At 40.9% G+C, this 25944-nt stretch overlaps 2 protein-coding genes across 3 annotated transcripts in view; both read right to left on the bottom strand.

Annotated features, from left to right (window-relative positions):
• ATF6 (activating transcription factor 6) overlaps positions 1 to 25944 on the bottom strand; it is a 209964-nt gene that overhangs the window by 128650 nt on the left and 55370 nt on the right. For both annotated transcript variants that reach the window (XM_080824008.1, XM_080824007.1), the window contains exon 10: positions 5537 to 5668. In XM_080824008.1, the coding sequence (XP_080680134.1) occupies positions 5537 to 5668 (132 nt within the window). The remainder of the gene's footprint in view (positions 1 to 5536; positions 5669 to 25944) is intronic.
• Positions 11400 to 12042, bottom strand: LOC308356068 (MICOS complex subunit MIC26-like; the record flags this gene model as incomplete). The annotated part of the gene is made up of 1 exon (XM_080824743.1): positions 11400 to 12042. The coding sequence occupies exon 1, from the start codon at positions 11964 to 11966 to the stop codon at positions 11400 to 11402; it is 567 nt and encodes a 188-aa protein (XP_080680869.1). The 5' UTR covers positions 11967 to 12042.

Raw genomic sequence — 25944 nt, 5'->3', positions numbered from 1 at the left:
ACCAGTCAAGGACTCCACTAGCTTCGAAAAATATACTTTCCTAACCGTCACACTGAATTCATTATCCATGGTGTGACGGAGGGAGCAAAACCCAGGCTAAAAATCAGAAGCTGAGCTGGGGGCATCAGCGCTGTTTATTCCCTTCTGCCGCTATTTTAACCTTTCTCAGTAACAAATCTTAGATCTGTCTTGAATTTCTTTATATTCAGTGCTCTAGATTTAGAAGATTAGATATTTAGCTAAAACCCAAAAAGAAAAAATGTAAACACAAACTCAGACACGGCTAGATTCACACTTTTCATTAATTCGCTGAACCAGTATTTACTGAATACCAACTATGTGCCAGGCCCTGCGCCAGGAGTTCAGCGGGGAGCAAGCAAAATGAAGTCCCTATCCTCAGAGACCTTAAAGGCAAAGATGCACCAAATATAAGAGAACAAATACATAAAATAAATTCAAATTAAGAAAGACTCTAACTAGAAATAGAAAACCAATGGCAGTCTCTACTTTAGAGGAACTGGTCTGAGGAGACGGCCTCAAGGATGAAAAGAAGCCAGTACCATAGAAACTGGGGAGAGAGTGATCTAGACAGACCCAGGTCAGAAGGTGGCCTTCAGCAACTTAAAGAAGACCACTCACCCGCTGAAGAGTTGTGAGCAAGTGAGGGAAACACAAGACAAGGTTAGAAAGACAGAGACCAGGGTGCCTGGGTGGCTCGGTCAGTTAAGCATCTGACTTCGGCTCAGGTCATGACCTCAGGGTCCTGGGATCGAGCCCCGCATCAGCTCCCTGCTCAGTGGGGAGGTCTGCTTGCCCTCTCCCACTCCTTCTGGCCCTCTGCCTGCTCATCCTCTCTGTCTCTCTGTCTCAAATGAAGAAATAGAATCTTAAAAAAAAAAAAAAAAAAAAGGAAAGAGAGACCAGATTATAAGGCATTACTTAAGGAGAGAAGTGATGTATTTCAGTATATCCTTGCCCCTGCCATTGTACCAAAAATGGATTCAATGGAGGCCACAGGGGAAGCTCAGAGACCAGTCAGGAGACAGCTGGAAGCCAGGCAAGAGCTGAAGCTAGCGGGACTAAGGTGCTGGCAGTGAAGACGGAGAGCGGTGAACCAGAGCAAGATACTTTTGGGAAAGAAAATCAATGGCGCTTGTTGAAAGGGAGGAATCAGGGTCTCTGGCCAAGTGACAGAACGAGGAGGACTGCTGTGGAGAAGCGGCTGGAGGATGAACACAGAGAGGCACCGAGAGTTCCGCCACACGTGTGTTAAGTTTGACATGTTCAAAAAAAGAGAAAGACTAAATAAATAAATAAATAAACTTAAATTTATAAATTTATAAATAAGTAAATTTAAATTTAATTAATTTAAATAAATAAATTTAATTAATTTAAATAAATAAATTTAAATTTAAAAGAGAAAGACATCAAGGAAACTACTGGGACGAGCAGTCTGGAGACAGAGAAATACAAATTCGGGAGTTGTCAGGACACAGAGACTGGGATTGTGCGCTAGATTACAGATGAGTCACAGAAGCAGGAAGAAAACTAAAAAGTCCACAGTTCCGGACGATGAGATTTGAATGAAGGAGGAGCCCAGAAAGATGACCGAGACAGAGGCCGGTGAAAAAGATGGAAACTGAAAAATGTAGCAACGAAAAGGAGAATGTTTCAAGAAAGGAGGGATCCACATGGCCAGATGCGGAGGAAAGATCAAGACGAAGACAGAAGTTTCCACTGAATTTGGCAACACTGAAATAACTGGCCTCCGTGACAAAAATAATTTTGGCAGACTAGAAAACTAACTTCAAGAGAAAAGTTACAGACTTCTCTGTATGCCACACACCACGGAAAAAAAAGCAACAGCTGAGGATACGCACATCTTCCCTTCAAGTCGCACCAGAACATTCTCCAGTCCTCTCCTCTGTCTCTGAGAGTTAAACTGTTTGGAATAACACAGAAATGATGGTGCACAGGTAGTAACCGCACACACCTCACCCTAAAATTAAGCGTTGAGGGAGAAGGAAAGAACCTCTCCCTTGTACTGAATGAATGTGCCTACCGGGGGAGGCTGTTTGCTACACTTAAAAAAAAGAACAAAGACCTGTCACATGTGCCTTAGTTTAAAAAATCAGGACTTCATACTTTCAAAAACTACAAATGCTCCTATCATTCAGAGAAGTCTAAAATCACTTTTGAAGATATATTTTTGATCTATAATTTTATTTCCATGTGATAAACCCTAGTGTAATGACTTCTGCACATCTGTGCTAACTTGCTTTGTTTGATCAGCCAAAATATTCTTTGGAAAAAAAAAATAAAAATCTGATAGGAGAAATACCAGGAAAAGAACTGGGTGGAGCTGAGGGGAAAAGAAAAGGGAGACTCTAAGCCAACATGCAATCTGGAGACAATCAGATCCACACTAATCCTGAGACAGTCCGGGTCTAGACTGCTTGCAAACTATTTCATCTGCATAGACACCCTTTCAGCAAGTAAATCACTAAAGTAAAGGACAGCGCTAGGGAGAGTTAATGGGAAACCCTGGAATAAAGACAGGTTCTGGTTGATGCCTTCTATGTAGGGTAACCATCCCTTCCCGTTTATCCCAGACAGACTCAAATTTACGCCTGCGGTCCCGATGTAATTATGACTTAGCACTCCCTTTCATTCTTAAAAGTATCCCAGTTTGGTTGGACAAATTAAGTGCTCATCTTATTATAAACCATACATTTCTAAAACTGAAAACATGTATGCAGTTAATTACTATATGCTAAGAGAATGCAACGTTATAAACTATGGGATTATAATCTACTCCTTTTATATTTGAACCAGTTCTCATAATTCTCCTTAAAAATGATACATAATAAAAACTAAGCTGCACTGAAAAATACAGTGTCATCTACTGGGTATATACCCCAAAGATACAGATGTAGTGAAAAGAAGGGCCATCTGTACCCCAATGTTCACAGCAGCAATGGCCACAATCACCAAACTGTGGAAAAAGCCAAGATGTCCTTCAGCGGATGAATGGATAAAGAAGATATGGTCCATATACACAATGGAATATTACGCCTCCATCAGGAAGGATGAATACCCAACTTTTGTAGCAACATGGACCGGACTGGAGGAGATTATGCTGAGTGAAATAAGTCAAGCAGAGAAAGTCAATTATCATATGGTTTCACTTACTTGTGAAGCATAAGGAATAACATGGAGGACATTAGGAGAAGGAAAGGAAAAGTGAATTGGGGAAAATGGAGGGGGAGACGAAGCATGAGAGACTGTGGACTCTGAGAAACAAACTGAAGGTTTTGGAGGGGAGAGGGGTGGGGGCATGGGGGAGCCCAGTGGTGGGTATTAAAGAGGGCACGTATTGCATGGAGCACTGGGTGTGGTGCATAAACAATGAATCCTGGAACACTGAAAAATAAAAATAAAATAAAATAAATAAATTTTAAAAAATATAGTGTCATGGCTGTGTATAAATAAACCAACTAAAATGCAGTTCAAAACACATCTGTATCTGCTGCTTTCAAATGTTGCACAAACATTCTCAGTTATCTTTTATTTAGTATTTATAAGATAAAATCAAGAATATCGAGTTGATGGACTGATACCTACTTGCATCCCCCAAGCTCCTCAATAACAATTTTAGATATTTCAAGATATTTGCATGCAGTCAAGAATCCATAATCTTTTCCATTTTTTTTTTACTAATACCAGTAACCCAGACTCTGGGGTGGGGAAAAGCGAATGGCTTGTCTTTCATATACTACTTTGAAAGCTGAGAAATTACAGCCTGAAGGTCATTCAAACATTTAGGTTGAACTAGGATGACCAGAGCACTATGCTTCCCACGTTACTTTATTCTACCACAGGCAAATAGGTGAAGGCCGCTATTTACTGAGATTAGCTCAAAGTAAGTAGTATTCCTGTAAAGGTTACCTGAACTGTAATTTCAAGTACATAATCAATAACTAGTTCTACTTTTTTAACAACCAACCAGCAATAGGTACCTAAAAGGCACGTGGCATATTCTCAGTGCTCGTAAATCCAAAGGCTATCAAATTTAAAATGTAAGTTTTGATGGTTCGCATGTGGATAACACAACTCAAAATTACATGCAGAACATGTAGGGCAAACTTGGACAAATTATGCAGTAAAATGAGATACTATTAAACTCTAGCAATATTCAAAGACACCGTTAAGTGAGCACTAAGATCAGTATTTCAGAAGTATGGCTAATTTGGGCATGTTAAAAAAAAAAAGCAAGAAATGTTATCTAATATTTTCTAACATTATGGCATCCATCACACTGCACGCTGCATCAATCACACTCACTGCCATTTAATTCTTTGGATCCTCCGCCACACTTAACACTTGACACACTGCAGATTCCTAAAATAATGAATGAATACTGGCATTTTTTTCCCAGGAAGGCTAAAAGGAGACAAGCCCACAGGACTACAGTAGTAATTTCATTCAGTGATATGGCTGTCACAGTAAAAATTTTAAAAAAAGATTCCACTATGGCCCTTGGCCTGTAGAACCCTACCGAGTCACAAGTAAACAAATCTTTAATGATTCTCAAGCATTATATTGTGCAATCATTGCCACAATGTGACCTTCCTTTGCTGTTAGTCAAGGACTTCACTCCACTCGGTTCTAATAAAAATTCCAAATAACACAGGGAAATGTTTATCAAAAAGTATACAGCTCTGAAAATGTCTACTGAAGCCTGCTTCTAGTTGACATAATACAAACCTTGTCTTTTCAAAAAATTTTAAGTCTGTTACTATTGGCAAGCTATATAGAAATTTACCCGGATGATAAACCATAACGAGAGGAAGATCCAACAAAAATCACAATAAGGGGACGCCTGGGTGGCTCAGTGGGTTAAGCAGCTGCCTTCGGCTCAGGTCATGATCCCAGTGTCCTGGGATCGAGTCCCACATCGGGCTTCTTGCTCGGCAGGGAGCCTGCTTCTCCCTCTGCCTCTGCCTGCCGCTCTGTCTGCCTGTGCTCGCGCTCTCTCTCTCTCTCTCTCTCTAACAAATAAATAAATAAAATCTTTTAAAAAAAAATCACAATAAGTATAAACGATCTGATCAGATGACTGACTGCACACAGGTTCACCCATATCACTCCACCAGATCACAGTCCTCACAAGATAATACTATCACATGCACTATACGTGTAACCATATGACAGATTAAAAAAACTATATTAAAAACATTATGTAAAATACAATGTGTATATATTGTGTTTGCTTCCGTATGTATCTTAGTACACACAAACGGAGATTTTTAAGGTCACATCTCTGTAAGAATTCCAAAATTGGGAAAGGTTTCAAAAAGCAAATTTATTATTAGAACTGACCTTAACAGTAAAATTTAGTAAGGGCCTCAATAACTTGTTTGTTCTACAAATTAAAACTATGCATAAACGATTTAGATGTAAAGTTATACTACATGATTCCCCATGGCAGTTTCATTAAATCATTTTAACAGACAGAGACATGCTGTCTTCTAACCTGTAGTTACTTTTCTGGATGATACCATCTGATGTGTCTTCCACCTCTTTAGCAGAAAATTCTAGAAGATGCCTCCTTTGATTTGCAGGGTTCACACTAGGATTTTTTCTCCTGGAATCCTGTTCCAACATGCTGAAAATTTTAAAAAGTGAAACAATAATTGAAATAACATTTTGACACATGCATACATACTACATTAGCTCTAAAGCAAACCCAAATTCCTTCATAGGTTCATCCACACAGTATGAACACCAGGCACAGAAAACAAAATAGCACATGGCTGTGGTCAAATCCCTCACCTGGCATCCTATACACATGAAAAACAATTCTGAGAATAATTTTCGTTAAGTCTAAAAGTACCTCATTTTTAAACTGCTTCAACATGAGTGCGTGGGGGGCTCAGCCAGTTTAGCATCTGCCTTTGGCTCAGCTCATGATCTCAGGGTCCTGGGACGGAGACCCGCATCGGGTTCCATGCGCAGCGGGGGGTCTGCTTCTCCTTCTCTCCTTCTCCCTTGGCCCTCACCCCTGCTCTTATGCGCTCTCTCTCTCAAATAACTAAATAAAACCTTAAAAAAATAAACTACTTAAACAACATCAGTATTCTATATGCTTTAAAAACTCTTTTAGGGGCGCCTGGGTGGCTAAGTGGGTTAAAGCCTCTGCCTTCGGCTCAGGTCATGATCCCAGGGTCCTGGGATCGAGCCCTGCATCAGGCTCTCTGCTCAGCAGGGGGCCTGCTTCCCTTCCTCTCTCCCTTCCTCTCTCTCTGCCTGCCTCTCTGCCTACTTGTGATCTCTGTCTGTCAAATAAGTAAATAAATAATCTAAAAAAATAGAAAATAAAAACTCTTTTAATTATGTTATATATATATAGAAAGTAGAAAGATGTATAACATACATTTAACAATTTTAAATTCAGATAATAATTGAAGTAAGAAGTCCTCCTGGATGCTGCAAGCTGTTTCAATGAGGGAACACTTCAAATGAAATTGGAACTTTTCTCCTTATGGACAGCCAAATGCATTAGCCCTTCACAATCCCTGAAGGCAGGCGATCAAATACAGGTAACAAAAAATAATTTTTTTCAAAGATTTATTTATTTATTTATTTATTTATTTATTTGGGAGAGAGCAAGAGTGCACATATGAGCGGAAGTGGGGGAAGAGGGATAGAGAGAAGCTCAAGCAGACTCCCCACTGAGCACAGAGCCCAACGTGGGGTTCCATCTTGACCTTGAAATCATGACCTGAGCCGAAATTAAGTCGATGCTTAACTGACTGGGCCACACAAAAAATTATTTTTAAAAAAATGCTTCTATTTTTATTTACATGTAAAGTTTCCTATTTCCTTCTTTCTCCCCATCTTCCCCCATACTTTCAATTGTCAATGTGTCCTCACAGAGGGCCCAAGTATTTGCTGCAAACAAATACACATACATACACACGTAAAGCCAATACCGTACAGTCATTTAAAACTTTTAACTTGCTAATCGTGGGCTTAGCGATTTGGCTCACCAATGACATTCTGTGTGTGTATGCTTTATTTTGCAATGCCTCACACACAATTTACACTAGTTCTAATCCTGAAATTAAACGCAAAGGGAAACATAAAAGTGATGCCAGATTCCGCTGAGAAGGACGAAGAGGTAGAGGAAAGAAAGGCTAATGAAAGTGGTTCTAAGAGGGAAGGAGCTCCTCGGGGTAGGGCAGTTTGTCTCCACATCTGAGGAAAGCAGTGTTGGGGGAAATAGGAACCAGGTACATCTTTCCAGAATCATCTTCTGATCTCTTAGTTTATTTCCCATTTTCCTTGGTTTTTTCCCCCCAGAATCACTGCTGTCCGGAGGTCCACACACAGTATGCTGTAGCACTTCAGATATCCTGTAAACCCTTCGAAGGTGTGCCACCAAATTACCAGCCCTGTGGGACATCTAACGTTACTACAACTGAGGATACACTGTCACATTCTATCTTTCAGGCACCACGTTTGCCTAAGTGGTCCCGAACAATAGGAACCAAGCTGCAATAAGGGAAAAGGCCTAGTGGAGTCTAACCACACTCTGGAACACTGAACTTGGTGAGTATTTACGAAAATGGGAGAGAAGCAGTAGAAAACAACTTTGTAGGGAAGACAAACAGAGTGTGTGATGATAACTGCAGAATTTTTTCTTTTTGCAACTGACTTCTCTGAAAAAGATTTTACTTTTAAATCTTTCAAGTGTGGTACCAAACATTCGATTTAGGAATGTACATTGTAAACAAAACAAAGTGAAGAACTTTCTTTATGGAATCTCCGTTAATTCAACAGCTACACTGTAGTAGCGACAGAATCTCCATTAATTCAACAGCTCCACTGTATTAGTGACACACCCACGTAGTAACATCCCCGTTCATCCAAGTACCCCCTCAACCCCTCCAAGACGAAGAGGGGCTCCACCACCCTGATTGTGAAAAGCGTTTCCCCTGGTTTTAACTAGAAATGTGCTTCTCTGTAACTTCCACCCTTTGGTTCTAGTTCTGGGCTTTGTGGCTGCTCAGAAGAAGCCTAAGCAAGCCTCCTTCCAGGGTCCAAAGACAGCTCCCACACCTCCCACCCCCACCCCGCCGGCTTGCCTTCTCCAGGCTATGTTTTTTTCCACACGTTCTTCTTTGAAGCAGTCTTCAGTCTTATCTCAGTCTTATCTGGCCTCTCTCCCGTCAATACACCTCTCAGAAGTGGTGCCCAGAATGGGCTGCAGTACTTCTGGGGTGGCATGACCAGCCAGGATGGAACAGATTCATTCCTTCCCGCGTTCTAGATACGCTTCTCCCTCTGATGCAGTCGAGTATCACAAAGCCTTTGTTGGCAGGTACACCATGTGTTGCTTCTCCCGAGTCTGGTTTAATCCAAACCCTACTCTCCTCACATACTCCTTCGGAACCATTACCTTCTTTTTCCTTCCTCTCCCACTTCCAATTCTGAATTCATATCATTGAGCTTTTGGATCCCAGCTGAATAATTTATATCAATTCCTTTAAAAATATCACCTTGTCTACCAATCAGTCAAGAACCTCCAGGATCCTCATTAGCCAAGGAAATTCTCCTTGTAAGCAAGGGGCAGCACGCCATCAACATCCGCACTGAGCTGTTACTAAAATACTGAAACGCTCAGAACAAAGAAATCTAGCCATGGAGCATGTCCCTACAGAAAACCTTATAGAATGTTAAGTTTCACCACTTCTGAATTAATTATACCACATAGTCCAAAATTTCCCATCATGACCGTAAGGATACCACAAGACTGTTAAACTCTCTTCCAAGATGCAAATACAGTAAAACACCAGCAGCCATTTGAGCACCTACTGTATTAGGGAATGAAGACTTAGTACAAGTTGAGGCTCAAAGAGTTTTTTTTTTTTTAAGATTTTATTTATTTATTTGACAGACAGATCACAAGTAGGCAGAGAGGCAGGCAGAGAGAGAGGGGAGGATGCAGGCTATCCACGGAGCAGAGAGCCCGATGCGGGGCTCGATCCCAGGACGCTGGGATCATGACCTGAGCCGAAGGCAGCGGCTTTAACCCACTGAGCCACCCAGGCGCCCCAAGGCTCAAAGAGTTTAAACAACTTGCTCTAAGTAGCTAAAGAAGCAGAGACTTGGACCTAAGAATGGAACTCCATTACCACATTATGTTGAGAACATTTCTCAGAATGACTGATTATTCCTTTATTCAACACGTACTATGGCCTATTATGTTCCAGGAACCCTATACAATGCAAAGACTCAAAGATAAAAGGAGGTAGGGACACTTGGGTGGCTCAGTCCACTGAGCGTTTGACTCTTGATTTTGGCTCAGGTCATGATCTCAGGGCTGTGGGATCAAGCCCCAAAGTGTAGAGCCTCCTGGGGATTCCCCCACTCCCTCTCCCTCTAAAAAAATTTAATTAATTTGTTAATTAATTAATTAAAAGCATTTTTAAAAAAGATCCTGAAAAAGGTAAAAATCAAATTACAGTGTATGGGGGGTGGTATTGACACAGATAAAAGATAACAGAGTGGGGGAGCCTGGGTAGGTCACTCATTAAGCATCTGCCTTCGGCTCAGGTCATGATCCCAGGGTCCTGGGATCAAGCCCCGCATTGGGCTCCCTGCTCCGCGGGAAGCCTGCTTCTCCCTACCCTACTCCCTCTGCTTGTGTTCCCTCTCTCACTGTGTCTTTCTCTGTCAAATAAATAAATAAAAGCTTTAAAAAAAAAAAAAAAAGAAGAAAATAGAGTGATTGACGTCACAATAAAGGTTAATGCCAAATGCTATGGAAGCCTACAGCTAAAGCACCTGATCTCTGGTAAAAGGATCACAAATTTATCTTAAATGAAAGCCATAAATAAACAGGTGGAAAAGGAAGAGGGAGTGAGGGAAGGGCATGCCATACAGACGGAACAGTCTGTGGGAAAAGCACATAGGTATAAGAGAGCATGTTTTGCTCGGAGAACTACAAGTAAAGCAGGAGAGGGTGTGTGCGCGGACACTGAGAGAAAGGGATCATCTCGGAGAGAGAGGAGAAAGGAAGGGGAGCACGATGATAATGCAAGGCTGGATTAGGGATGGCCGTGCCTGCCAGTTTCACTAAGTCCAGAAATTTATTCAAGTAACAAGAACAAAACTAGCCTGTTTGTTCCTGTTTTGATTTTGGCTCTCAGATATGTCCTTTTCTTATTTACTTATGTTTAAATATTTCATGTTTTAAATAATCTCTATACCCAACGTGGGACTCAAACTTACGTCCCCAAGATCAAGAGTCACATGCTCCACTGACTAAGCCCGCCAGCCACCCCCATCCTCTCCCTTTCTGCATCAGGATCTTCCCTATGATTGTTAAATTCCCTGGTCTAACAGGGGACTCTACCTTCTTTCTTTGACAAACTGGAATTGCAATGATCTCCTAGTTACCTCGACTACTCGAAAAACAGCAGATTACTAGAACAGTTTCCCTGCTTTCCTATGCCCTGGCTAGGGGGTACGAGCCTTTAAAAAAGGGAGGCCCCCTCGATTACTCACAGTTACCTGCCAAGACAAAGTGCTGCTGTGGCTTCTAGAATAACTTCACTCATGTTTCCTTGAATCCTACTATCAACCAGCAATTAACACACTTCATTAGTTTCTCTTGATCAGAAAATACCTTCCTCTGATTCTCAAAGTGTAGTACCTGGACCAGTAGCATTAGCATCACCTGACAGCTGGTTAGAAATGCAAATTCTCGGGCCCCACCGCATTCATACTCACCCAGAAACTCTAGGAATGGTGCCCAATGACTCTGTGTTTTAACAAGCCACCTAGGTGACTGTGACACACTCAAATGTTCGAGAACCACCATTTTAAATAGTCCTGTCTTGCACATCTTTCCTATCTCATTCCCTAAAAATTACACATTTGCCACAATGAATTCAACAGAAGTGGGGAGAGTCTGGGGAGAGGGATGGGGCCGGGAGGCTCCAGACAGGAGGCAGGTGGAAGGGTATAATCAAAGTGGACATCTGTATGGTTTATGCATGTTTTATAAAGGAAACGTGTTCAGCATTATTAATCCTTGGAAGTTTGAGAGTGCCTTTCTACTGATCATTGTTCTTTTTTTTTTCTTTTAATTTGGAATTTTAATTATGTACATAAATAGCAACATGAGAACGAGTTCTAAGGCTAGACATTCTCTCTAGGTGAAAGAATTTCTGATTAGTCCACTTGTAGTATGGTATCACCCAGGATAACAAAGAAGCGTAGCATAGTTTATCCGGAAGAAGAAAACCAATTTACGACATTGGGTACTGACTTCTCTACCATTTTTCTGTAGAAATATTGGTGTACCGCATGGAGTTTCCAATGTTTACCTATAACTTCTGAAAGTTCTCCTTCCACAAATCTTCTATGACTATGTATCCTCGTAAACCCCAGTCATATAATTTCTCCCCACTGACCTGGACAAATACGATGGCTTGTTGTGGGTAATCAAGAGAGGCAGCAAGTCCCAGGAACTTAGGCGGATATCCCAGCTTCTTTATTTCTGAGCCTCCAGCCAAAAGAAGTGCAACAATGCCAGCAAAACCGATAACACCAAGTCTTGGAAAAAATCCAGGAGGTGCATTTTGGAGATATTCGTAGCTGCCTAACCCCCACTGAACCAAGCTCTGCATCTTGGGCTTAGTCTGTGAGTACATTTCCTGACACCAACTTGTATACGGCTCGCAATAATGTCGGAGATGGGAAATGCTTTCCTCAAGTGGGGTCCTTGGCTCTTCCACATATTTAGACTGACCCTCGGGAACAGAGGAGAGTGAAAGCTCATTAACCTTCACAGAAGCTTTGTGAGGTGAGTCCTTTTTAGGTGACGCATAGACTTTGAAGGTGAGCAGACTCAGGCTGGCCGGCCCCACAGCCCTCTGAATTACCTTGAACATGATGCTGACAGAGGTGGCTCCGGCCTGATCATCGTTCTTTTGATGATGTTAATACTGCTATGAAAACAGGCATTTCAATTCACGATTTACGGCTGTTCCAAGCAAATGCCCTGAGGTTAACCATTGGCTTAGTTGATTCTGTCTGGAGCTGAGCTGCACAACCGTCACTCAGCAGCTGCACTGGCCGGAAATCAGTTTTGATGTTGACTGGTTTGGCTCCTAAGTGATCACTGTTTTTTCACTGCTGCCCATAAAGGTAATGAATATCACAGTGTAATGGCAATTTACCTTTAACCGTAGCTACTCTAGTAACTTCTACCCATTGTTTGCCTCAACTTGATTATCTATTCACTGGCCCAGAATGTATTTTGAAAAGGTAACATACTAAGAAATTCTGAAAAGAATCTGTTAAAGTTTTTCACTTATTTCTTTTTGGTTGTTGTTGTCATTTGGCTTCCATTCCTTGTAGATTTTTTTTAAGGTCTTAAAATGAAATTTCTCTTAAGCTAAATTACAAACAAACCAGCTGTCCAATTCAGCTCAAAAGAAGAAAAAAAAAACTATAAATGCTTGAACCCTATGAAATGACCCAGAGAAACTAATTTTAACCATCTGAGTAACTGCAGAATTATGTTTCCCTTGTTTTTATGACTATCTGAAATACATGAAAGAGCTTTATTTCACTGCCAGAATTCAAGACTGTCTTAGGTACAATTGTGCCACCGTAATATTATCAAGGAATCTGACAGTAGCCAAATGTACAAAAGAGGAAAAGAGAATTGTGGATGTGAACTTCCAGATTCTTGGTATGACTGTTTTAGCATCATTCAATGACCGCTTTTGTTAATTTTGGAAAAACTAAATTTCTTTTTCTTTTTTTAAGATTTTATTTATTTATTTGACAGAGATCACAAATAGGCAGAGAGGCAGGCAGAGGGAGAGGGGGAAGCAGGCTCCCTTCTGAGCAGAGAGCCCGATGTGGGGCTTGATTCCAGGACCCTGGGATCATGACCTGAGCCGAAGGCAGAGGCTTAACCCACTGAGCCACCCAGGCGCCCCTGGAAAAATTAAATTTCTAATAATACAAAGAGATGGCTCAGAGTCATGGGAAGGGTTAGTGTAGTAATGGCAATGACTGTTTATAGTTCATAACATTAATGAAACAGTCTAATCAAACTCTTGTCATAATTAGCTTAAATTAGGTTCTATTCTGTATTTTTAAATAAACTAATAAATACTAAGAAAATAAAAGTCCCCATGTCTCTATGATCAGAAACATGTTATTCCACAAGAGTCACAAGAGTTTTAAGCCACAACGTAAGTGTTACACCAATAAACCTTGCTCATGTCAGGGGCCAACAGGCCTGAAAGCATAGATTGGTAAAAACACAAATAATTTCAATTTCCCCAAAAGTCTGGAAAAAGGATAAAAATTATTACTTCACTTTTTCATTTGTAAAAATTCTAAAAGCCAACAAATGTTTTAGATTATCTGTGAAGCTACTTAATTGTTAAGAAATGACTTCAGATAACCAATTTTCATACCAAGTAGCTAAACAAAAACCAGCACATTTCCAAATCCATTCTACCCTTTGCAGACCTGCTTTCTTATGATACAAGCAGATCAATTTAAAGTTCAAGCCATCTCAGTGGGTAAGAATCCTACTGGTTTTCATCTCCCAGAGAAACCCACATGCTGTTGCTGCTCTGCTGGTGGGAGAACCACCCATGAAAACTTGAAATCACATGAAGCTGAAAAGAGCATGGAGTTTTTCCAGTTTTAATGCAGGATGGTGGAAAGAGCACAAAATTTGACATCAAGAGATCTGGGTTCAAGGCGCGGCTCTGAGACCCCCACTGGAGGAGACCGTCTCTGTATGCAATTCCTCACGTGTAAAATAGGAAAAATAACACATAGTTCAGTTTTCCAAAGAGTTAAGCAAAATGACGGCTGTGAACGTGCTTTTGTAAAGCAGAAAGTGCTCTGTGTCCCAAGGATGACACAGAGCAGTTAGTGACACAGCTTCCCTTCTTGCCTGCCAGGTTCTGCCCTTTCTCAACACAGCAACAGGAGGAATTGTTTTAAAATCTGGGTCAGATTATTAAGTCACTTCTCTGTTCAAACCTTCAGACAGCTCCCCATTTCTCCCGTGCAAAAGTCCCAAACCTTAAAATGACCAAGGCCCCATTCAACGCCTCCATCTCACCCCTCTGGCCTCATCACCGACCTCTCCCCTCCTTGCGCGCTTCGGTCCAGCCACCCTGACCTCCTTGCTTTTCCTCCTTGCATACCTCCACCCTAGGGCCCTTGGCATGGCTGCTTCCTCTGCCAGGAATGCTCTTCCCCTACATATCTATTCGGTTGGCCCTCTCGTTAAGCCTTGGTGCGTATGTCGACTTTACAATGATCACTATTTCAAACTACAGTTCCAACAACCACCCTCGCACTTGTAAAACCATTCACTCTACTATAGTTTACCCCCTTTGTTCAAAGGAACTACAACTCTATCATTGTATTTGCTTATTATGTTTACTGTCAGTCTGTCCTCGCTAGAATATAAGTTAAGGAGTACAGGGACCTCAGTTTCATTCTAGGACAATGCCTAGTTTAGAGAAGATGTTCCCTCCCACTTTTTTTTTTTAATAATAAACAGATGAAATGTACGTAGCATTCTGCCTCAAGTCAAGAGAAAAATCCAGATCTTCATTTTAGGGACACTAACTCGCAACTCAAGAATGGCAGGTGGTGAACTCATTATTACGCCATCTTCAGATCCAGGAACAGGAAATTATGTTAATTTTCATTGCAACTGAGGCTAAAAATGAAAAGTTCCCAAGGGAGTTCTCCAAATCTTAAAAGAAGTTTTTTCTGTTTATTGAATGGTTCACAGATGATTTTTGCAGGTCAGTAGTAACTGGGGGTAATTTACTAAAAACAGAAATGTGACTGGATAAAGAAATAAATCTTTAAATCAAGATTTTAAAAACCTTCTAAATAGGAGTTCTCAGAACCAGGGATTATCAGCCCCTGAGAAGAAACATGTACTTTACAGCGGCAGTTTGCCAAGTGACCCAACGTGAGCAAGGAATCAGCACGAGATCCTTCTGCTCACTCAAATGAACAATTATAAAGCAAGCACTCTTCTAACAGGTGATGTTCATTCTTGGAACCCCGCCTCGAAACTAAGAGGAAAGCCATGCTGCTGGTGGAGAAGCCTAAATGAAGAAGAACGGAGAAACCCGGCCCATAGCCTCAGCGGTCTCAGCCGAAGCCAGCACCAACTTGCTGGCCATGATGCGTGAGCCATCTTGAATGGTCCATAAACCCAACCCATCCCCACTGACACTCCAGGGAACAAAGAACAGTCTCTACTGAGCCCTGCCCAAATTGCAGAGCTTTAGCAAACTAAATGTCATCTTCAGGCTTTAAGTTTTCGGGTGATTTGTCACAGAGCAATAGACAATACACTATACTTACTCAATTGAAGTCAATGAGTCAATGTTTGATGTAAGAAGTTTGTGTGTAAATAACTTTCTGGAATCTTCTCACTTGAGAAAGTGATCATTCTCTGATCATTCTAAATGTCAAAACGACACCTGTAAATTGGAGTACAATCCCTTTTCTGTTATATTTACATCAACCTGGTCAACTTAGAGTATTTTCTCCTCCTTTCACAGCCGATCCTAGCTTTCAAGGGATGGGCAAAGTTACTGGATCGAATCCTAACTCTTCTCCTCTGTCTGCAACTTCTTTTCCCCTGCCTCAGTGGCTCTATAAGTGATTAAGACAAGGGCTCCACAGACGCACTCTAGATCCTAGCTCTGCAACATCAGCAGCTGGAATTTCAGTCTCCTCATCTGTAAGAGAGAGATAATCACACATTCCCCCATAGTTCTGGGAGACTGAATTCACAAAATTGCTTAGGCTCATTTGCTTGGCACAAAGTATTTAAAAATAGCTTAACAAGACAAACACAAAAACTACTACCTTTACCATCCAAGCACAGATGGTATCAACATACAGCCAACCTAGATTATTCTAGAACTAATTCTCTTCTCCTTCTTATTCACCTTTTCTTCCAGCGGTCTTATTTCCATCTATCTCGCATTTTCAAATTCACAACAGTAACAAAACCCACATAGGAAGGAAGAATGAAACAAGTAATGCTGCTTTACTGAGAAGGGCTGACAGAGAAAGCCACATAAGGCATATGGACTTTTTGTGATTCCCTAATTCTAGCTCCTCAGCGGTCATGGACTGTGAAAAACTGACTGTGGACAGAACATGATAATGCCAGTTTTTATTCAGAACGCACAGACAACATGAAGTCTAAATGTACATACACCACACACTCATAGCTCATGCATGCTACATCGGCCATAACTCAGTTAAAAACAATCTGTAAAATATTTAAGTTTCAAATGTTTCCTGAAATGACAAAACAGCTCAAATCTGGAGAAAATAAGGCACTGGTATCAAACCGCCTAGAAGCTTAAATGGTATGTGATTAATTACAAATATATTTCCTTACAATCAAAAGTTTCAGTTACCCTACACTACCTTAATATCAGGCTAGAGCTTCCCTTTCCACAAGCAAAGCTGTGAACTCCTTTACCATTTATGTTTTGATCAACTTCTACTGCAGGATTCTGCCTGAATGTACTAAGTACCAGAAACGGTGGTTGAGAAAGCTGCTTCAGACACACCATACATGCTAAGATCTGGGGTCTAAAGAAAACATCAAAGTACCAACTTGAATTTTGACAGTTTTCTCCTGAGCCCTGGGTTTCTCAGTGACTCCTCTCTCGAAAAAGAGAAAGCAGCAGAAGTTACATTACTTCCTCTATCTTGAAAGTGACATAGTGACTTACTCAAGGTTAAGAAGGCAATTAGCAAAGGATGTAGGGTTCCGGTTTCAAATGCCCTTCCCCTCACCGTAACAACTCAAGTCTGGGCCAAAAGGTAGCCAAGCAATGAAGGCTAAGCCGCTGGTACTCCTTACAGCCCTCCCAATATACAATTCCCATGGAGTCCAAAACTAAAGAAAATCATCAACAGACTTTTCCATGCCCTCAAAACTCAGCTCTGCACTTGACAAACTCTAACTCATTTTTCTAAAACAAAGGATGAAATGTATAGAGGCTGGAAGAAACGAGAACCAGTTATTCTCCATGGATACTTTTTTGAAGAACATGAGTAAACGACATGATTTGGGGGATGGACCGCCCTTCGCCCCATCACGTCTCTGCAATTCAGTGACACCTGCTGTTTAGATGTACTGCATTTCTTCAGCTTATGTGTCACTTTGATAAATGTGGAAAGTACTTTTAGCCAAGAATTTGAATTAGATTTCATTTTAAAATCTGGCTGAACAAAATCATGTAGACTTGGTGGTTTGAATTCTGACATTTAAGTTATATAGTAACTTTTAACCTACAGCCAATAATGATTTCATACAGCAAAATGTGCTCAACAATTGAACAGGAAAAAAAAAAATTAGAGCCAGATTTGGGGACAGGCTCATCTCAGCATAAGAAGCTAGAGTTTTTCCTGTAAAAATTATGAAAAGCTGACAAACTTAGAGAATGCTAGAATAGAGACATTTTATTTCTAACCAGTTCCAGACAACTCAAATTCAATGCCATATTTTCTGTGGTCAGCTTTTCCTTAACAGTCTCAGAAGCAAACCACAGAGTAGCTGGCCCTTAAACAGTATGATTTACCCTTCTTCATCCAAGTCTGATGCCTCAAACTGTAAAGATTCTGTTCTAGTGAGGGGAGAGCACCTAACCAGGAACAAACACGGAAAAAGCGCTGTCAATTTCAAACATTTGTTACTTTTTTAGGACCGAGCATATTCAAAACCTCCTAAGATATTGCTTTTTATTTTCAGAAAAGGAGGAGGATGACAGTGACTTTTAAAATAGAAAGGGGAAAGCATAACAAAGGAATCTGTAACTACAGTCCTCGGTGCCAGGAAGACATTCCCCACAGAAGGTTACCCTGTGGCTCTTAGTACAAAACAGAGGTCCATACATTTCCTCAATTATATAAGACAAACCTTTGAGTACAGACGTGTCTGTCTAGAGATTTAACAAAACTTCCCAGGACACATGGATAGCTCAGTTGGTTAAGCGTCTGCCTTCGGCTCAGGTCATGATCCCGGGACCCTAGGCTCAAGCCCCGCATGGGGCTCCCTGCTCATCGGGGAGCCTGCTTCTCCCTCTCCCTCGGCCCCTCTGCCCCCACTCACTCTCTCACTTTCTCTCTCAAATAAATAAATACAATCGTTAAAAAAACCAAACTTCTCTTATATACATTATCCTCTAAATTCAATGGGTAAGTGCTCTTAACAATTTCCACAGAGGCCAAGGTATATATAAAAGAAAGAAAAACAACCCTGTACAGTTTTCAACTCTGGATATACTTCAGAATCACCAGAGGGAAAAACATTTTGTTCAAGAACAACTGAATTAGACCCATCCTACCAGATTCCACAAGTTTTGGGGCAGGGCTCCTCCCTTTGGAAGATTTCCTAGTGATTATTAATGTACAGCCATGGTCGAGAACCACTATGAGAAAATGCAAGAAAAAAATAAGCCGAACTTTTTTTTCACCCCAACTTTTAAGTAGGCAAGGAGAATTTGCAAAACCTTAAACTTCTGCGATAAAAACTTTAGCCCCTGTCATTACTCAACCGTCCACAAAACTCAGAATAAACGACAGACGGCAAGAAGGGTTCAGACCGATGTTTCTCCAACCAGCTCTTAACCATCCTGCTTTATAAAGACGGAAGTATTTTTAACACAATTTATTGCTCATTAAACTTTATGCTGCCAACAGAACCTTTTGGAAATTCTTTTCTTCCATCAAGATTAATCTATTTTCCCTTTCTCTTCCCTTATTTCCCCTACTTTTCTTAAATTAACTCAACTTCCCTCAACCAAGAAATATTTTTACAAATGTCTAAAAGGAACACTGCTCATTCCCTCCACCCCACCCTATTTCCTGGATATCTGTACAAGTCTGAAATTTACATCAGTCCTTGAGGTATGGGGGAGGGTTAAACTTCCCTAATGTCAAAATGGTCTTAAGGTACAAACTTAACGTAACAACAAAACAGAAACACATCAGCACAGAGCAGCAATGAAAACCATGTCTCTGGTGTGACCAACATCAGCTGTGTGAACACTGCTTTAAGAAAGGAGGAACCCAAGAAGACAAAATTCTAAAAATTAAGCCCCCACCCTACAATGAAAAAATCTCTTCTTCCATCTCAAAAAATTTAAACTTGATAACCACTTGTGCCATATCCAATCCAATTCCAACATCCCTACAAGGCTAAGTGTATGAAAAACGAGAAGAAACGCCACTGTAATGCAGAAAGTAGCAGTAACGAGATAGAGAGAATAGGTTATGAAAATTAAGGTGTCTTAGAAAACACGCGACCAGAAAAAAAATAAGAAAATCTAATCACTCATAAAAGGCCTAGGAAGTGAAGACCTTTTTTTGCCTCGTGTTTGTTTTTTTTAAGGCAACAAAAAGGGTAGACAGGGGAAATAACTTCTTCTCCATCTCCGTATCATATGCTGGTTAGTGTCATGCATCCCTCACCTCCCACGGAACCGCTGTCTCTCTCCTTATAAATCTTCAATTCCATTCTCCCGGGTGAAGCCTTTCCTATAATCACCATCTCCACTAACGTCCCGTTCGCTGTATGACACTCACAAAACACTCCAGTTACTTAGTACTCACTAGAACGTTACCATACAATGGTCACAGTTTGGGGTGTTCTCCTCCGCAGGGAACATGATGCCCTAAAGGAACTGGCCACAGCCTACCCTCTCAGCCCTACTGCTTTCCACTCGCCAAGGGACAGTCTATGCTCATTCACATCCCAGCAGCCCCTCGTTCATCTGTTTCGTCACTCAACCACATCCAACAAAGATTTTATTAAGGAGCTCCACTATGTCAAGCATGATCTAAAATTTCGGCAGAGGAGCTCTAGCCATCTCTGACTGCTTCTTACTGCCGGTAAAAAGTAACTTTGCCTGGAATGCCAATCTCTCCTTGTCAGCCTGACAAATCCTGCCTAGTAATTCAGTACAGCATTTTTTTTTTTTTTAGTATATGCCATGTACTGTACATATTGTGCTAGATGCTGAGGATATAATAAAAAAATGGACAGCAGCAGAGCTTCCCCCCTCCCCCCGCCCAAAAAAAGAAAACAACACAAGAACTAGAACAGACCAACAAAGAACTAGCCAGTGTGACAAGTTCTATGATACGTAAATAGGACGATTTGGAAGCACCAGGCAGAAATACTCAGCCTGGCCTACGTGTCAGCTAAACTTGCTCAATGTGACTTCTGAATTTTGTAGTAACAGTTCCCTTGCTTTCTTTTATAGCGTACACACATTCATAATGTACAGTTCTTTCAGTCTGAACCTGATATAAATGTAATCCTACTGTAAACACTCTTCTTTAATTTGCTTACAAGGTCTAATAAATAGCATTTTTAATATCTTCAGTAATCATTTCATTATGATTTCTTCTTTGATCTATGAGTTATTTAGAATTGTGTTTTTAAGTTTTAGTAGAATCGAAATTCTTACCTTTTTTTTTATTGATTTGTAGTTTAATTACACTCACAGTGAATGCAGTCTGCATGTTAATCTCTGAAATCTGTTGAGACTTCCTGTGTGATCTAGCACAGATCAATTCTTTTTTTAACATTTCCAGCTCTGGTTCAGAAACTCTCGTGTGTTGATAAATGCAGTGTTTATCTAAATGGCCATCAGGTTTCATAATAACATTTAAACCCTCTCTATCCTGGCAGATTCTGTCAGCGGGCTCTATCAAGAGAGGCACACTCCTATTCCCCACTATGGCAGTGGAATGTCAGTTTCCCCTGTAGTTCTATTAACGATCGTTTCTGGGCTCTCTTAATAGGTATATACTAATTTAGAATCATGTATCTTCCTGGTAAACTAACTTTTTGATCAACAGTTCAGTAATTATGTCTAATAACACTTTCTCCTTAAAGTTTCTGTGTCTGATATTAATAGAGCAACTCTAGCTTTCTTTTCGCTATTGGCTTTTTCTATCCCTTGACTTTCTTTTTTTTTTTTTTTTTAAAGATTTTATTTATTTATTTGTCAGAGAGAGAGAGAGAGCAAGAGAGTGAGCACAGGCAGACAGAGCGGCAGGCAGAGGCAGAGGGAGAAGCAGGTTCCCTGCTGAGCAAGGAGCCCGATGTGGGACTCGATCCCAGGATGCTGAGATCATGACCTGAGCCGAAGGCAGCCGCTTAACCAACTGAGCCACCCAGGCGCCCCAATAAATGTTTTACTCTTCATTTATTTATTTATTTGACAGAGAGAGAGATCACAAGTAGGCAGGGAGAGAGGGGGAAGCAGGCTCCCCGCTGAGCATAGAGCCTGATATGGGGCTCAATCCCAGGACCCTGAGATCATGACCTGAGCCGAAGGCAGCGGCTTAATCCACTGAGCCACCCAGGTGCCCCCATCCCTTGACTTTCAACTTTGACTTTCTGTAGCCTGACGCTTTTAGGTGTTTCTCCCGTAAAAGGCATAAAGCTGAATTCTGCCTATCATTCCGCACCCCCAGTCTGACGATCTTTGCTTTCTAAATGCAGAGTTCGGTGCATTTCCACATATTGTGATTATGGGTAATATTCTAGATTCATTTCTACTATCACATCTTGTGCTTTCATACTCTAGTAGTCTCCTTCCCTCTTTCCATGCCTTCTTTTGGGCTCAGTCTGTCCGTCTCATTCAGTAATATTTCTTCCACCAGATTTTGAAATGATACACTCCAATTACATTTTGCTAGGGGTTAAACCAAAACTTTAAAATGCTAATGTAATTAAACAAGTCCAAACAATTAATATTTTTACCTACTTCTCAAACTACAAGAACTTTGAATGGTTTCACTTCCATTACACCCTTTTCAATTTATCAGGGATTACTGTACAGGAAATACTTCCGCCTTGAGCTGTTCTAACCTTACAAACTAGACACTGTTCATGTTTTGTATCATCAACTTTTTAAGAAAGCTTCATCTACAACTATTATTTTTGTCATTCTGGCCATTCATTCCTGTGTCTCAAACCATCCTTCAAGGTTATTTTCCTTCTTCTTGAATACCCTGAATGCTTTGTAAGATCACAGGCTATTTATTTTATACATTGTCCCCTCTATACGGAGAGGGGATTTATGTTTTTTTTTTTTTTTCATTAGAAAATTAAGATTATTCCTTCTTTGGCTAGAATATCACAGAAGTGATCCTGTATCCTTTCCAGGGCATCTCTTCAGGAGGTACAAGATGTCAGAATGTCTCCTGATAAATGCTACTTGGATTACTTGGCGAGGGCAGTGTGACCTCCTCTCTTAAATCTCTTCTATGTTTTCCATCTCGCCTCTCTGTTACACTCTATATTTCCTTCAGCCCTATCTTCCCGTTCACGATTTCTTTCTTCAAATGTGCCTATTTTGTTGTTTTAACCTGGGCATTTTCTAATTTCAACTTACTATCACATTTCTAGATTTTTCTCAAAATGTACGCATCATTTCTGACAGTCTTTTGTTCCTTTCCCATTCTTTGAAGCCCTCTTCTAGTTCACGTATTTACTTTACACCTTGTAGCTGTTGACGCAAATATCTGCAGTCTTCCAAGTCTGATTCTGTAGTTTGTTATTTCCTCCAACTCTTGCTCATGGTGGCTTGTTTCCTAGTGTGATTAATGATTGGGGGGAAGGGAGGTGATGTTGGCTCAAGGTCAATTGGAACTGGATGTGCAGTTTTTTAGAAGGATGTCCACGGCGCTTTCCTCTGAGAAGACGGTGCATTTGTTTCCACCAGGAGCCTAGCAGTACCAACACTGGGCCACTTAAACTAAATTTTTGGCTTGGTATTTTAAGGATTGTCACAACAGTAGTATAAATTCAGGCTCAAACCTGCGTGAGTTAAGACATGTAATGATGAGTTCTCCGGGATATTTTTTCTTTATTTCCATCCTACTCAAAGCCAATACAGAGACAGGTACTTATCAATGCTCTCCCTATGTGATATGACGACCTACTTTTTCCCCTCTTTTTAGCAAATGAAAATGTCATTCTTTGGAAGTTCCAGCTTTATTTGGGTTTGGGAAGGGGGAATGGGGCTCAGTTGTGACTTCTACCTTGTTCAGGACCCCACAGCTTTCCTGTCACCAGACTCTAGGCCAGAGGATCAAGAAATAGCACCACTTCCAATGATAGCTTATAATGGGATTCATGTTATCTCTACATTTCTGGCCTCTAAGAAGTCCTTACTCTGTCTTGGGTTCACCCATTACATAACAGAGTTTTGATTTGTTTGTTAATCCAGCATTTTTTGGTGTGTAGAACTGCAAAGAGTTTCTCCATAGTGCTAGCCCACCATATGGCCAAAAACAGAAGTCCTTGGATAATGGTAGGGAAAAAACACTTTATGGTATAGTAGAGAAGGCAGAGTTTTCCATGATTATTTTTTAAAAAGACCTTTGTTAAATTTCCAGTTCTTTAACTATAAAATAGGACTGAGAATCACAGAATCAACCCTAATGGGTAGTAAGAAGAGGGTTTCCTCCCAATTCACATTTGTCCAGGTTAGCCACTCCCTATTTTTATAGACCACCCAGAGGGGGCCAGCACTTTGAATCTTGTGCCAGAAAAAGCTAGATGCCGTCTTTACCATCCACACAACATCAATAAGGTCAGAAAAATTAACCCTTTTAAGTCTGTTTGGTTTATTTTCTTTTTCTGTGTTATGACTATTCAGTAACCTAAAACTCTTCAAACTAGTCAGTAGTACTGCACAAAACTCTCTTACTTTAGAAGTAAAATGTATTTACATTTCATCACCACAAGGGCCTTCAGGAAATGTTTCTTGAGGCATACCTATAGGCAGCAAACTTGTGTGTTACGTTATTTTTTCACTTGGACCCATACCAGTATGGCACAGAAGTTCAATTCGACATGGAACATCTGAAACAACACTGACAACTTTATTATGGTAATGGGATCTGTTCTGAAAGAGTTTCGTTTCCTAAATTTAAAATGCTTTGGAAATCTCTCCTTTAAATGTCTGTTTGTCTGGCCAGACTTAGTTTTGTGGTACTTAAGAAAGGTTCAGTGAGAACACACAATCTTGTTTTTTTCAATACCAATTAAAACCCAGTAATGCTTAAGGTTTATAGATTGACAGACACAGCCATGGGTGTGGGAGTTATTCAATAAATACATCCCAGGTGGTATTAATAAGGTTCAGCGGGAAGTTTCTGCTCCCCTGGCAGATTCCCAGCCCTGAGATCTTCAGTCTTGCAGTGAAGAGGCTGCTGAGGACAGGGTCCGTCAAGAAGGTTCCTGAAGAGCATACGCGATGGCACATGTCCACTGCCAACGCTGGTTCGGGGGCAGGTTTAGCCTTTCAGACCACTGTTGCCCTCTCAGCTTTGATATTTCACCATCCGTGCCAAATTGTGTCTAGAAGAAATAGTTCCTGGTTTTTATGAGCCAGTTTCTTTTCTATTTCCTTCTTGGTGTCTGGAGGTATTCCAACCTGTTAAGATACTTCGATATTTCCCCACCCCTTCCAGCTCTTTGTTACTTTGCTTCAATCTAAGCCTTTTAACATGTTTGAATTTAAAAATCTGCACACTTCCTAAATCTTCCCACTGCTTGCTTTCTGTTCCTCAAGCCTGCTCAAAGAGACACAGATCTCCTCTGCCTGTTCCTCAGGACTTTCAAATATTTAGGCTTTCTTCCATTCTTCATTCTGCTGTTTGTACTGTCCATCAAATTTTCTGGACACAAAACCTTCGTGATAAAATAGGACCACAGTCGGGCGCCTGGGTGGCTCAGTTGGTTAAGCGACTGCCTTCAGCTCAGGTCATGATCCCGGAGCCCAGGGATCAAGTTCCACATCAGGCTCCCAGCTCCATGGGGAGTCTGCCTCTCCCACTGACCTTCTCCCCTCTCATGCTCTCTCTCTCTCAAATAAATAAAATCTTTAAAAAAAAAAAAAAAAAAAGACCATAGTCGTCTCCTTCCAAAATGAATCAACCTACCTACTCACAGAAATGAGATCCACCCCCACATATCCCCTCTACCCTCAGTAGCTATAAACATCATTCATTCATTTTAAAGTTTTTGTCTTTTTTCCCCCACAAATCTCTATTTACTCAGGAAGGCTCCCACAACAAGGTGTATCCCCAGCCCCATCCTCATTTCCTACAGCCCAACCCCATCTGCTTTACTGTTCACCAAATGCTACTCCATTAAAGCCTCTGAACATCACCTTCTGAAATGAACACTGATAGAACAGTGTCAAGCACAAAGCCTGGAACACACAGAAGCTCCAAGATAACCATCAAGCTGCTAGTTGCCAAAGTCAATGTTCTCACCTCAGGTTCCTGCCCCGACAAGCCTGTTTTTGAAATTCTCTCATTCTTGGCTTCAGAAAACCATTCTTCTGGTTCTGTCCCTAACACCACTCACTCTGAGTTTCTTTTCCTGAGTCTGTCATGCTGGTTTCCCCAGATTCTCATTACTCTTCTTTCCCTACTTGTTCTCCTTGGATAATCTCACCTACTTCCTTGGATAATCTCACCTACTCCACTACCATCTGTCTGTCTGTCTGTCACGGTAATTCCCAATATCTAGTGAGGAACACAAACTTCCCATACTAATAAAAACCATTATCCTCCATCATAAAATGATTCATCTCCCTATTTCCTGCCTTAAATAAGAGTATTGCCATTCAGTCCCTCAAGATACAAATTTGGAATTATCTTCAGCTTCTCTCTTCTTCCTCATGTCCCACTCTGTTATCAGTCACCAAAACCCAGAGTCCACATCAGAGGTGCACCCTGAGACAGCCTGTCCTTTCTGTCACCACAGTCCAACGCCAGACTCGTATATATCACCTTAGACAC

Source organism: Martes martes (assembly GCF_963455335.1).
Source record: "Martes martes genome assembly, chromosome: 15".
Classification (NCBI taxonomy): Eukaryota; Metazoa; Chordata; class Mammalia; order Carnivora; family Mustelidae; genus Martes; species Martes martes.
This window is presented reverse-complemented; position numbering and strand designations above follow the sequence as displayed.